This window comes from Emys orbicularis, chromosome 1 (assembly GCF_028017835.1).
Source record: "Emys orbicularis isolate rEmyOrb1 chromosome 1, rEmyOrb1.hap1, whole genome shotgun sequence".
NCBI classification, from domain to species: domain Eukaryota; kingdom Metazoa; phylum Chordata; order Testudines; family Emydidae; genus Emys; species Emys orbicularis.
Genome location: NC_088683.1, coordinates 200442338 through 200456448, shown reverse-complemented (window position 1 = coordinate 200456448; position 14111 = coordinate 200442338). Strand labels below are relative to the sequence as shown.

Genomic DNA, 14111 nt, shown 5'->3' with positions numbered 1-14111 from the left:
GGGCTGTAGGTTTTGCCTATCAGAAAGACAGACAGCATATCCTAACAGAATCCTGGGATACTGGTTCCACGGTGGCTAAAAGCCACCTGTATTTATGTGGCAAATCTGCCTACTAAATTACCAGGGCCACTCCTTTGCAGCACTTTACTTGGGTTTTTTTTGGAGGATTACCTTGAAATACCTGTCAGGCCTTGGTTTGCTTAGCTTTAAATAATAGTGTAAAGTGCTTGTTCATGTCGATTCCAAGTAGGTGTGCGCATGCCGTGTGTACAGTCATTGGAAGGTTTTTCCCCTAATGGTACCTGTTGGGTCGGTGCCCCTTGGAGTTGCACCTTCATGGCGCTGCATATAGGGCCCTGCCGACCGCCACTTCAATTCCTTCTTACCACCCATGACGATCATTGGAGCTGCGTGTCTCTTCTCTTGCATTCCCCTAGTGGTTTCTATTATTGCATTTATAAATAGAGTAGAATTAGTGTTTTAGTAGTGGTTAGCTTAGTTAGTTTCTGTTTGGAGGGGGTTCCCACCCCAGTTTGTTTCCCCCCACCCCAGTTTGATTCCCCCTTCCCAGGGATCGAAGCATGCCTCAATCCCAAGAATTCAAGCCGTGCGGGACCTGCCATAAACCTACGCCAAAGGGCGATCCCCACAAGTCCTGTTTGAAGTGCCTGGGGAATCCCATCAGACAAATTGGTGTGGGATTTTCAAGGGATTTCGTCCTAGCACTAAAAAAGAGAGGGACTTCATACTTAAACATCTCCTCATGGAGAGAGCCCTTCGTCCCCAACTGGCTCTGGCAGTGGCAAGGATCCCGTTGAAGGCTGCCCTGGATGCGGCAGACTTGGCCACGCGAACAATGTTCTCCGCTATCTCCATGAAGAGGAATTCATGGCTGCAGGTGTCAGGCCTCCCTCCAGAGGCCCAACAAACAATACAGGACCTGCCCTTTGAAGACTTGGGGTTGTTTTCAGAGCAGATGGACTCCAAACTCCATAACCTGAAGGATTCATGGGCAACATTGAAGTCCTTGGGGCTGTGTGCACCAGCCACACAGAGAAAGCACTCTAAGTCCCAGCCTCCCGCGTGTTGTTATCCTACGCAGCCTAGGCAGGACTACTCCAGGAAGCAGGGCAGGAACAATAGACGTAGGCCTCGCCAGTCCCCACCCAACCAAGGCCAGCGTTCGGCGAGGCAGCCCTCCGGTTCCAAGCATGCCTTTTGAGGGTGCACCCGGGCGATGCACCAGACCACATCCTGGATCCTTCTCCCTGTTTCTTGAACCATCTATCCCACATCTATTGTGCGTGGACCCAGATAACTTCAGACTGCTGGATGCAGTGCACAGTAGAATTGGGATATTCTCTCCAATTCTGTTCCTCCCCTCCCTTCCATCCCCCTTCCCCGTCCCTCTTCAGGGACCGCTCTCACGAGCAACTTCTTATACAGGAGGTGCAAATGTTCCTAAGTGCAGGAGCAGTAGAGGAGGTTCCTCAGGAGCTAAAGGGAAAGGAATTCTACTCCCGATGGAAAGCCAAAGGGGGTCTCAGACCCATTCTCGACAGGCAAAACCTCAACAGGTTTCTGAAGTTTCTCATGGTATCTTTGCCGTCATCATTCCCTCCCTGGATCCTGGGGAACTTGTATGCTGCCCTCGACTTGAAGGACGCATACTTTCATATATTGACAGTCCTGTCCCACGGGAGGTTCCTCAGGTTCGTAGTGAACTGCACTCATCTTACAGTCCTCCCCTTCGGCCTGTCAGCAGCCCCTCGTGTGTTTACCAAGTGCATGGCAGTTGTCACTGCTTTCCTGAGGAGACGGCAGGTGTTCCCGTACCTCGACAACTGGCTTGTCAGGGGCCACTCCAGGGTGCAGGTAGAGGCGTATGTAAACCTGACGTGGTCAACCTTTGACAGACAGGGTCTATTGCTGAACGTGCTGAAGTCAACCCTATCCCCTACCCAGAGAAGAGAGTTTATAGGAGCAATCCTGGACTCCACTCACGCAAGGGTATTCCTACTGGAGCCTCGCTTCCAAGCCATTTGCTCCATCATAGAGGACTTCGAGCGTTTTCACACCGCGATGGCGCAGAGCTGCTTGAAGCTGCTAGGTCACATGGCCGCCTGCACATATGTAGTTCAGCATGCAAGACTGCGCCTCAGACCTCTCTAGGCTTGGCTGGCATTAGTGTACCAACCAAACAGAGACAATCTGGACAAGATAGTTTCACTCCCACCTCTGGTTATAGAGTCCCTCCTATGCTGGCTCAATCCTCAAGTGGCATGCACAGGGGTGCCCTTCACGGACACGTCAGCGTTGGGGTGGGGAGAACATCTAGGGGCCCTCAGGACTCAAGGCTTCTGGTCCTAAGCAGAGCTCTTACTTCACATCAATGTCAGGGAGCAGAGAGCGGTTTGCCTAGTCTGCCAAACTTTCCAATCCCATCTGGAAGGCAGATGCATATCAGTCATGATGGACAATACAATAGCGATGTTTTATATAAACAGACAAGGTGGAGCACGCTCCTCTCCCCTATACCAGGAAGCCCGCAAGCTGTGGGACTTCTGCATAGCCCACTCAATACACCTAGTGGCATCTTACTTCCAGGATCCTAGAATGAGCTGGAGGACCATCTAAGCAGGTCCTTCCACAACCACGAGTGGTCCATTCACCCGGACACTGTGAACAGCATCTTCCAACAGTGAGGGTTCCCCAGGTAGATCTGTTCATGACAAGACTCAACAGAAAGTGTCAGCAGTTTTGCTCCTTCCTGAACCACAGCCCTGACTCTATCACGGACGCATTTCTCCTTCCCTGGAAGGACCATGTGGTCTATGCTTTCCCACCCTTCTCGCTCATTCACAAGGTCCTGCTCAAGTTCAGAAGGGAAAGAGTGTCTATCATACTGATAGCTCCAGCCTAGCCCTGTCAACACAGGTATACCACGCTCCTGGAACTGTTGGTAGCCACTCCGATCGCCTTGCCTTTGGTGCCAAACCTAATCACCCAGGACCACAGATGCATCCAGCATCCCAACCTCGTCTCTCTCCACCTCACGGCATGGAAGCTTCATAGCTAAACCCCATGGAGTTGACATGCTCAGAGCCTGTAAGAGAGGTCCTCCTCGGCAGCAGGAAACCATCCACTAGAGCTACATACGTGGTCAAGTGGAAGAGATTTTTGATTTCGGCGATGCAGAAGGGTACATCTGATGAAAGCATCAATACCCCTCATCTTGCATTTGAAGCAGCTAGGTCTAGCGGTTTCATCCTTAAAGGTTCAACTGACGGCGAGCTCTGCGCTCCATCCAGGGGTTGACGGTTGATTGGTGTTCACTAGCCTGATGGTGGGCTGCTTCTTCAGGGACTAGACAGGTTATACTCTCAAGTTCACCATCCAATACCAGCATGGTACTCTCCAGGTTAATGGGGTCCCCCTTTGAGGCCATAGCAACATGCTTGGTCTTCTACCTTTCATGGAAGGTGGCATTCCTGGTCACGATAACTTCAGCCAGGAGGGTATCTGAGCTCAAGGCCTTGACATCCAGGGGGTTCCTGGACTGATCTGATAGATACCACTAGGGGAAAAACCTTCTGACAACTGTGCACGCAGCGCACACACACCTACTTAGAATGGACATGAGCAACACATCTCAAAGAACAACAGTTACGAAAGGTAGGTAACCGTATTTTTCACTGACATTTCTATTAATTTTTTAGTTGTCATCTTGTAAGAAAAGTTTTCCTCACTTATAGCTGCAAGTACATTCTGTGATGTAATAGATATTGGAGTTAGTGCCATAATACAAGAGTAAAATAAAAGTGATAGAGGATATCAGAAGTTGAAAAAATAATAAATTACAATAAATTTGTAGTATAGATAAAGTATGTTTAGTTGCTTAAGTTTACAGTTGGTATAAATACTTATTTGGGATACACTATGTACTGTTAAGTATAAATGTCTAGTGTGTTCACACTCTAATGCTTGATTTCAAAGTTTTTAAAAATGCAATTGTTGAACTTTCACTCCCGATGAGTCAAATAGATATTTATACTGTGTGTTTAGACAAAGCATTGTATGTTAATATTTTTATTTAAAATTAGATCTCCAAAAAGGAGACGATCAAGGTCTGGATCTCGATCTCGAAGGTCACGTCATCGTCGCTCTCGTTCCCGATCCCGGGATAGGCGCCGACACTCTCCTAGATCTCGGTCGCAGGAAAGGCGTGAACGAGAAAAAGAGAGAGAACGCAGATCAAAAGGCCTTCCTCAAATCAAATCAGAAACTGTTAGTGGTGAGTGCTCTCCTTCGCTCATTTTACTTTCAAAGGAAAGGAAGCTTTAGTGCAAAATGGTTCTTATTATAGCATCATTTCTCAGGTGCTCAAGATTTTCTCTGTAAACAGGTGACTTTTGTGAAAAGGTGAGGAAATTTCTTTTAGCAATTTGAGTTCTGTGAGGCTGAAGAAATTGCTACAATTCCAGACAAATTTTACACCTAAAACAGTTGAAATTTCAAACATAGAATTTGGCTTCTAAAACCCTTAACTAGGCACAATGCCTTTGATAGGTTTGAGAGATTTGGGGATGAATTATAAATGAGTGAAAAATCACTTTTGAGCATTCTCAGAAGACCCAAGTATTTTGCAATCTAATGATGCCTGCCACACTTGACCTCATTGCATGTTGTGTGGTCAATATGACAGACTCGGGGGGGGGGGGGGGGAGAATGAGGGACTGCTGCTTTAACTGTTGCTGCCTTAGTCTGAATGAAATAACTCTTACAGAAACATGCCAAAATCAAGATTGGATGTTTTTCTAAGAGATGCTCTAGGAATTATTTTAGGGAAGTTCTATGGCCTGTGTTACACAGGAGGTCAGACTAGATGATCATGATGGTTCTCGTCTGGCCTTGAAATCTTTGACTGATGTGAAGCCTCAGACAATGCACTTTCAGTAAGTGCTGGTGTCAGATTGCTCTCAGTGCTGGAAAGTCATCCATGCTATTTGAAATTCTAATGTGTCAGCACCACGAGGGCTGACTTCTTAGTGCTGATGGTGGTCCTAGATTTGACTTGGTTGCTATTCCCTTTTGACAATGGTGCTGTGCCACTGTCTCATCTGTTGGTGCAGTTAGACCTGGGCTGTCAGATGACCTTGGGTTCCCTCTGATCTCTACCATCAAATATAAGAGGAACTTTGAGGTGAGGGAAAAAAACAAAAACAAAGACCTGGATCTGAGGGGGGGAAATGTCCTCAAACTGCAGTTGCATCTCCTGATGTTGCCAATTCCTCAGATGAAGACTGGGTCTCCTAAAGATCATGGGAACTCTCTTGTGCCAGGGTTGTTGCCTCTTCCTCTACAAGGGCCATCTAAAAGGCCAGACAAAGGGATGAGTCTCCTCCATGTCGGTCTCAGTGCTAAGGATTGCCTGGGTTAAGCTTGGTGCCATCTGGGTTGGGCTTTGAGGTTTGCGTGGATGCATCCTGGGAAGAAACAATCCCAAACCATAGTGGGATTCGTCTCTCCTCCTATTCCAAAGCTGTTTGAGTGAATTCATGCCATCTCCTTTTTGTGGGTCCTATTATACTTTGATAGTGTAGCCTTATTTGAATACCTCTATACCTTGGGATTCCTCAGGCTGTGTAAAGAGGGAAGCCAAGTCTGCACCCAGTCTTGTTCTTTGGCTTCTCCCAAGAAATCTGCAATTCTCACACTGTCTGCCTTGACGAGTTGAGCAGCCTGGTTCCTCTTCTCTACTGTTCAGCACTGTAGATCTGTCTGAATCGGAAGGACTTTGGCGTGGAGGATGTGGGAGCTGATACTGAACCTTGTGTTGTCTACATTTCTAGATTAAAAAAATATGGAGGCTTTTTCTACATTTTCCCTGGGGATATGAAGTAGTTCCTGGAGTCAGTAGACAAAATAAGAGACCTTGAATTTAGTGTCGGTCCAGGAGAAGACCTATCCTCTTTGATATCTGTGGGTAAAGGCTGAAGCAGGGTTACTTTGCCTGTTAATGAGGGACTTCTTGACTAGCCAGACGCATCTGGGCAGCGCACTTTCAAATGTTTTTATTATTAGAGGTGAAAAGACCTACCAAATGCTTCAGGTGTTTAGGTGCTGCTTTTCCAGTCTCTCTCCCAATTTCTTTGTCATGTCAGTTGCCACTGGGAGATCCAGGGTGTCTAGGGTTAGCCATTCTATACCTGCTTGCAGGGGAGTGGAAAAGGATAGATGCCATGAGTCAAATTCTGCCATACTTACTTTTGGAGTGGTGGTTGTAGAAGCCTGTATTTTGAACTACTTCTGTTCCATTTTCAACCTAAAGAACAAAGTTAAAAGTAATAAATTTAAACACACTAACCAGAGAAGGGAACCATTTAAGAGGAGGGATCTGTCATCCATTCTAATTGATTTATCCTATCTGGTGGAAGGGAGGCCTTTTATCTTGTGCCTGCCAGATACCACCTTGCTAGCAAGATCTTTCATATATGTATTGTCACCTATCTAGAATCTGTCACCCTGGCCTGCAATTGAAGTGTGAAACATTGGGAGTCAGTATTTGCCTTGTTGGGGTTTATTCACCATAATTTGTTGGGAAATCCACAGGTCTGCCCTGACACAGGAGTAAAAAAAGTTTTTCCCCTTTCTATCACGAATTTTAAAATTCATGACTCTTTAAAATTCCAAGTCAATTAAGCATTTATTTATAATTTTGAAATCTGTGTATACATTCTAACAATGGTTGTATGTATCTCTACCATCAAATATAAGATGGTATAGAAACATACACGGCTAAACAGAACCCTGAATTCAGCTCCTGGCAGGTAAGAAAAAAGGAAATAACTTTCAAATGTTTTTGTTTTAAAAGATATTTATTTTGTAATATTATAAATACTTGAATTATAAACATTTTTCTTTAACAAAAAAAAAGCTTCAATTTATCTTTAATGGCCATTTTAACGCAAGCCTTTATATTGCAAAAGTAAAATTTAAAAGTGCTAATAGTAAAGTCCTAAGTGTCAGACTTTATTTTTCTTCTAGTTTGTAGTACTACACTCTGGGTAGGACAACTAGACAAAAGAACAACTCAGCAGGATGTTGGAAGTCTTTTAGAGGAGTTTGGCCCGATTGAATCTATAAATGTGAGTATAAATAGTGAAATACAAGCAAAGGTCATGATAGGCCTTTGTTATAAAGAGGCCTTTTATTTATAAACAACTCATTTATTTAAAACAACTTTTTGTTTTAGTGTTCATTCCCAAGATCAACACTTACCTTTTTCTCTATACCATCATCTTTTTTGAACTATTGCCACTGTTAGATTTGTGGAAAATATGAAGCGGTTGCTACAAGACACTTGCTTTTAAAAGCACCATTATTCTTGGGGTTAACCCAGAAGAGACCCCCAATTTCATGAGCACCATGCTTTGTCTTAGGAGACCCAAGTGAAAGATGGTGGATGAGGAGCTTGCTTTGATTGTGTGGAGACCCCTTGATTGCAGAACCTTGTTTATGTAATATTCTGCTAGTACACTTTTCTTCCCCTTCCTTTAAGCTTACAGCAGTCTCTCTTAATTTTTTTTTTTGTTATTTTGATATAGCTTATGGTCCTACTAGCAGTGAAACTTAAAAAAAATAAAAAACAAAAATCCATAATTTGGCTGTAGTTTCTCTCTGCTACCTCTAATTCCTCAAAACAAATTAGAGGTAGCTTTGTAAAATTAGATTTTAAAAAATGACTATTCTTAAAACTATTACAACCATTTGAAGAGAAAACTGAAAACAGAGATGTAGGTGGCAATTTGTAGTTTTTAGAAAAACAAAAACAGAGTGCTTATGTATTGGAGAAAAAAGTCTCCTGCAACCATTAAAAATGCCATGATTTTGGAGTTAACTTATGTATATGCTATTCTCAGCCATATTCAGGATGGAGTACTTTTCATCAGCATGTTCCCTCACATGGAATATCTACATTGTGGCATAAGCACTCCTTGTTTACCAGGCTACATTCTCTTTAAACAGGAATTTTAGATGGATAAATATTAATGTCTGTCTTGATAGTAGATATCCTTTTAAACTAATAATAAGTATTAGATCTGTTTATGCCTCTAACTCATCCAGAGGTCTTCCTGACATGCAAGACTGTTGTTTCAGCGTACTTCTGTTTAATACATTGGTTACCTTTTGTTTTACCAAGTGTAGCAGCTTAAATAATGTTGTTCTTGTACATGTTGTAACAGATGATACCGCCTAGAGGATGTGCCTATATTGTAATGGTTCACAGACAGGATGCTTACCGTGCCCTACAAAAACTGAGCCGAGGCAACTTCAAAGTCAATCAGAAATCTATAAAGGTACTACTTTGAAAACTTTTATAATAGATTCAAACAGTTTTAAAACTTACCGTAATCTTTAAATTTAATATTTTATATATAGCATGACGTTCAGTAACTTAGGTGAATGCCCTACTTAGTTTGGTTATTGGTGAGAATTTGGTATATGGAAATTGATGGAATTTGGATCCTTTCTTCTCTTCCAGGTCACTAACAAGGGTTTCTCTTAAGCTGACAAAAGGGTGCCTGTCTTAAATTCCCTTTGTCTTGTAATCATTTTGGAGAAACCCTCAAAGAAAATAGAGTACTAAATAAAGTGAAGCTGATTCAGTAGTGGCATTCTTTCTTCTGAATCAGTATTAAATCAGTGACCCAATATCGTTTTAGAGAGTTCGGTGCTGTCTTCTTGAATGACACCGAAATGAAGTGCTGACCATTTGGGATCATTTAAAATAAATCAAAATCTTATAGCATCTTTTACAAAATATATAGAAGAATTAGCCCAGACAATCTGATTAAATTCCAGTATTTATAATTGCCTAAATTTCTCCTGCAGCTCCGGTTGGACACAGTATCCTTCTGTTGCTTCCTGACCTATGTTGTGATGCTGAATGCTGTTTAATTTTAAGTGCATATTTTCTGACTACTGAACAAAAAAGTTAAAATGCAGTTGGGCTCTGACCTTTTTTTTTTTCTTCCCCCCCACCCCCCCTTAAGATTGCGTGGGCTTTAAATAAAGGAATTAAACCAGACTATAAGCAGTATTGGGATGTAGAATTAGGTGTTACCTACGTACCGTGGGACAAAGTGAAGCCTGAAGACCTTGAAAGTTTTTGTGAAGGAGGAATGTTGGACAATGAAACTCTTAGCCCAGGTAAAATACACAGATTTTTTTAAATCATCTTCAAATGAATTATTTTGGATTGTGACAGGGAGTGTGGGGGAGAGAGAGTGCTTTTTGGAGCATGTCATCTCTCTATTTTGCAAGTTCCGAACTCCCGGCCCCCTGCTCATTCATTCACTCACTCAAAGCAAGCTGCAAACTGTTTGCTTTTCTCTGTGGTACGAGCTTTGAAACCGGCACTTCCGCATTCCTGCAGCTGGTCACAACAATGGAGAGGATTGGCCGTTTACACTCACACCGGTGAGTCGTAGCCACTCCGCTGCAGCTGTTGTTCCTCTCGGAGATGTGGAGTACCTGCAGCGATGTACCCAGGGAGATACAGCGCTGTAAGTGCCCTGCCAATGTGGACGGGGAGTGAGTTACAGTGCTGGGGGAGGCTTTACAGCGCTGTAACTTGCAAGTGTAGCCAAGGCCTCAGAAAGCATTGATTGGCAATAGGGACCTCCCCTAAATATGTCCTCATTCCATTATAAAATGAGTTTGGAGCTATAGCAAATGCTTCTCTAGTGGTGCTTGACTAGTGTTTTCTCTTTTTGTTTTGCACAGGAGTGTGTTGTACCACACAGTAGCAATACAATATTAGTGTTCCCAACATGGTGATTATCAGAGGGAAAAGCTGCCTTTGCCTTGCCCTGGAATAACTAATTATGCGTACTGACTGCAGAGCTTGTTCCAAGCAACATCCCACTGTTTTCATTGTCGCTAATGTGCTTCAGAATCCTTTGCAGAAATGGAACAGCAGTTCTGAATGCAAAGAACTGAGTCACATCAGCTGTTAAATGACTATTGGAAGAATTTTTTTTTATTTTACTTGCCTTGCTTTAGTGACTGCTTGTTGTACAGTCTGTATTTACAGAGATTTTCCGTTTGTATTTTCAGAAACCCCTTTACATACAATTAGTTTATAGGGACAGCTAGCTGATTGTTTGCAACATAATCTTCACATTGGCTTTACTTAGCAGCAGTCGATAGTGATTAAATATTCATACTCTTTCAACTGAACTGGCTTCTGTTTATTTCCTGTAGAGTGGAAAGGAATTTCTAAGAAATCTGAAAATGAAGTAGCTCAAAATGGAGGTGCAGAAACTACACATAATGAACCAGTGTCACCTATCCCTAAAGCATTGCCTGTTCCAATTCCTGTTCCCATACCGGCACCTATAACAGTACCTCCTCCACAGGTGAGATTGTTTACTCGTTTCTCTCCATTTGCTGCTGGATAGCTGCAACTAGAAACATATTTAAATCATAGTTCAACTTGTCAGTTCATGAATTAATCATAGAGATGGAAGGATGGGGGAAACAGAAGTCACAGAGTATCTCAGGTAGTGTTTAGCCTTCTTTTATTCTGGTATGCCTGTCTAACTGGTAACCCTGGCAGTGTGTCTCACATATAATCTTCTTTTCCCACATCCAGCTTCTACCTGATACCAACTGCTTGAATCTTTTTTTACCAAAAAAAAAAAAAAAAAGCAGTGCAACTTCAGCCTAGTCTCACTTCGCAGCTGAGCACACCTTAGCAAAAAGCAACTGGTCTGATCCTAGCTGCTGAACTAAGTCTCAATGATAGTTACAAAAGAACTTGAAAAATCACAGAAGATGGAGATGAGGTATATGTGACGGGTTGGATCACAGAAACCCCCTTGGGAACTGCCAACTGATGTGCCAAGACTACTTCTGCCCCTGCTTTCCCTGCCAGCTCAGGACTCCAGCACTCTGTCTTGTTGAGCCAGACACATCCGTCTGCTCCAAAACCAACCCAGGGTCTGAATTACGTGCCCCAAAGCTGCAGACCTAACTGAAAGCAGCTTACAGAAGTGTTCCTGTCTTTAACACTCAGATGCCCAACTCCCAATGGGGTCTAAACCCAAATAAATCCATTTTACCCTGTATAAAGCTTATGCAGGGTAAACTCAAATTGTTTGCCCTCTATAACACTGATAGATATGCACAGCTGTTTGCCCCCCCCCCCCCCCCACCCCAGGCATTAATACATATTCTGGGTTAATTAATAAGTAAAAAGTGATTTTATTAAATACAGAAAGTAGGATTTAAGAGGTTCCAAGTAATAGCAGACAGAACAAAGTGAATTACCAAGCAAAATAAAATAGAACACGCAAGTCTATGTCTAAGAAACTGAATACAGATAAAAACCTCACCCAGTAGAATTTGAACAAAAATTAGTGTTTTCGATACTTCACAGAGTTAGCCTTTGAGTACTTCACTAAAAGTTTAGAAAAATCTATTGTTATGGTGCAGTAATGCTGCTTCTTTGAGGAGTGTCCCTATGGGTGCTCTGCTTCAGGTGTGCATGCACTGCATATGCCTTCAATCCGAGCCTTTCATTAGCTGTGTCAATTCACCCCGTGCATGCACCCTACACAACCTCATGCCCCACCCCAAGGCTATAGAGGGCTGCCTGGGTGAACCAACCATACTTCCTTCTCAACTGCCTTGGCCTGAGATGGAGCTTAGTATGTCCACCTTGAGCGTGCCTTGGCTGGTTTTTTCTCCCTGATTATTTAGTTTAGTTTTTTAGTTTAGTAATTGAAAGGATTAGTTTTGTTCCTCTGTCCTCCCTCTGGAGAGACTTCCTTTCCTTGGAAGGGCATGCCAGGCTCACCAGGGTTCAAAGTGTGCTTCCCTTGCTGGGAAGCCATCCCTGTTAGTGATCCTGACAGTCACTGTAACAGTGGATGCATCCCTGTTGGGAGGGAGAGATCCAAGGCAGATGGTCACTTCAAGAAACCAGTCTTCACATCAACCTATTGGAACTCAGGGCAGTCAGGAGTTCCTGCCTTCATTTTCTGCCTCTCATCAGGGACAAGTCAATCTGTGTCATGCAACCTACAAGTAGGAATGAGATCTCCCTCTGTGCGCCGAAGCAATACAGCTTATAAAAAGGCAGCCAGTCGCAAACCTAGGGAGCAATGAACCGAGAAGAAGCAAACACAAGGAGTTTGCCTTGGAGTTCTCCTAGGGAGAGAGCACAGACTTTTTGCCTTTCAGGCTTCCGGAAACAACAAAAACATGGTCTGAAGAGGCTCTTGATACATTACAAGGAAGAAAATATGGGTAGTGAGGTATCGGCTATTGTGACCTGCACAGGATATGTTTGGTTTTCTCCTGGAGGATAGAAGCGACTTCATCTGTATGAAGTGCAAGCCAGTCTCCCTACTGGAAGAAAAGGTTAAAGGACTGGAGGCCCAAGTAGCGATCCTGCTTTGCATCAGAGAAAATGAAGACTTCCGGAATAAAAGTCAGGATTTGGTACTGTAGGCACAGCATTCTGAAGAATCAGAGAAGGCAGTGCAGGGGGGACTGAAGAGCAGTGAAGAAAATTGGCAGTGTGAGACCTCCAAAAGGAGGAGGGGAACCGGTATACCTCCAACACAGAGGTAAGCAACCATTTTCAAGCTCTCGGTACAGGTACCACTGTTGAGAATGCCTTTGAGTAATCTGAGGGAATGGATCAGAAGGAGACCCCTGTTGACTGGAAGACACGGGATACATTGTCTTAGGAATAGGGGTTCCACTACTATCATTCCCAAGTGGAGGAGAAAGGTGGTGGTGGTCAGGGACTCCTTCCTAAGGGGGATGGAGACATTCATCAGCCATCTGGACTGGGAATCCCGAGAAGTGTGCTGCTTGCCTGGAACCTGAATTCAGGATGTGACAGAGTCTGCTGAGACACATCAAGGCCTCGGATTGCTACACCTTCCCATTTATCTGCATCAGTGATACCGCCAAAAATGACCTTGAGCAGATCACTGCAGACTACGTGGCTCTGGGAAGAAGGATAAAAGAGTTTGGAGGGCAAGTGGTGTTCTCGTCCATCCTCCCTGTCAAAGGAAAAGGCCCAGGCAGGCACCATCGAAGCATGGAAGTAAATGTGTGGCTACACAAATGGTGTCAGCAAGAGAGCTTTGGTTTCTCCGACAATGAGCTGATGTTTCAGGAAAGAGGATTACTGTGCTGGGATGAGCTCCATCTATCAAATACTGGGAAGAGCATCTTTGGTCATTGTCTGGCTAATCTTATAGGGAGCTTTAAACTAGACCTCAAAAATCTGGCCAGTGCGCATCTAGGCTCAAGTAATGAAGACAAGGGGAAGGGGCTAAATTCTGGAAAAGAGATTAGAAATGACAACTGCATTAGAGAGGCAAGAAGAAAAATAGGGCAGTCTGTGAAATATCTTGTGATGCCTGTATACCAATGCAAGGAGTATGGGAAACAAGCAGGATGAACTGAAGTCATGGTATGTGAAGAAAATTATGACTTAATTGGCATTACAGGGACTTGGTGGAACAACTCCCATGATTGGAGTACCAGCATTGAGGGATATAGCTTGTTCCAGAAGGATAAGTATGGGAAAAAAGGAGGTGGTGTTGCACTGTACATCAAGAATGTATACACTTGCTCCAAGGGCCAAGAGGAAATGAGCAGCAGTCCTACTCAGAGTATCTGGCTGAGGATAAAAAGTGAAAAGAATAGTAGTGATGTTACGGTGGGAGGTATTATGGACCACCAAATCAAGAAGAGAAAGTGGATAAGGCATTCTTCAAGCAGGTAATGAGATTAGCTAACAACATGAGCTAGTATTAATGGGGGATTTTAACTTCCCTTATATCTGTTGGAAGACTAACAGAAAAACATGCTATGTCCTGAAAGTTCTTAGCATGTATAGGGGACAACTTTCTGAATCAGAAAGTTGAGGAAACAACTAGGGGGTCATCCATTTTGGATCTGGTTTTGACCAACAGGGATGAATTAGTAATGAATGCAAAGGTGGTTGGAAACTTAGGAAGAAGTGATAATGATCTGATAGAATTCAAGATCTAATGGAAAGGAGGACATGAGAAGAGAAA

The 14111-nt window shown here is 43.5% G+C and overlaps 1 protein-coding gene across 1 annotated transcript in view; it reads left to right on the top strand.

The window, feature by feature from the left end:
- SCAF4 (SR-related CTD associated factor 4) overlaps positions 1 to 14111 on the top strand; it is a 76336-nt gene that overhangs the window by 42045 nt on the left and 20180 nt on the right. Inside the window, exons 12-16 of the mRNA XM_065405019.1 lie at positions 4104 to 4294; positions 7048 to 7148; positions 8247 to 8360; positions 9057 to 9213; positions 10270 to 10424. Coding sequence (XP_065261091.1) covers positions 4104 to 4294; positions 7048 to 7148; positions 8247 to 8360; positions 9057 to 9213; positions 10270 to 10424 — 718 coding nt within the window. The remainder of the gene's footprint in view (positions 1 to 4103; positions 4295 to 7047; positions 7149 to 8246; positions 8361 to 9056; positions 9214 to 10269; positions 10425 to 14111) is intronic.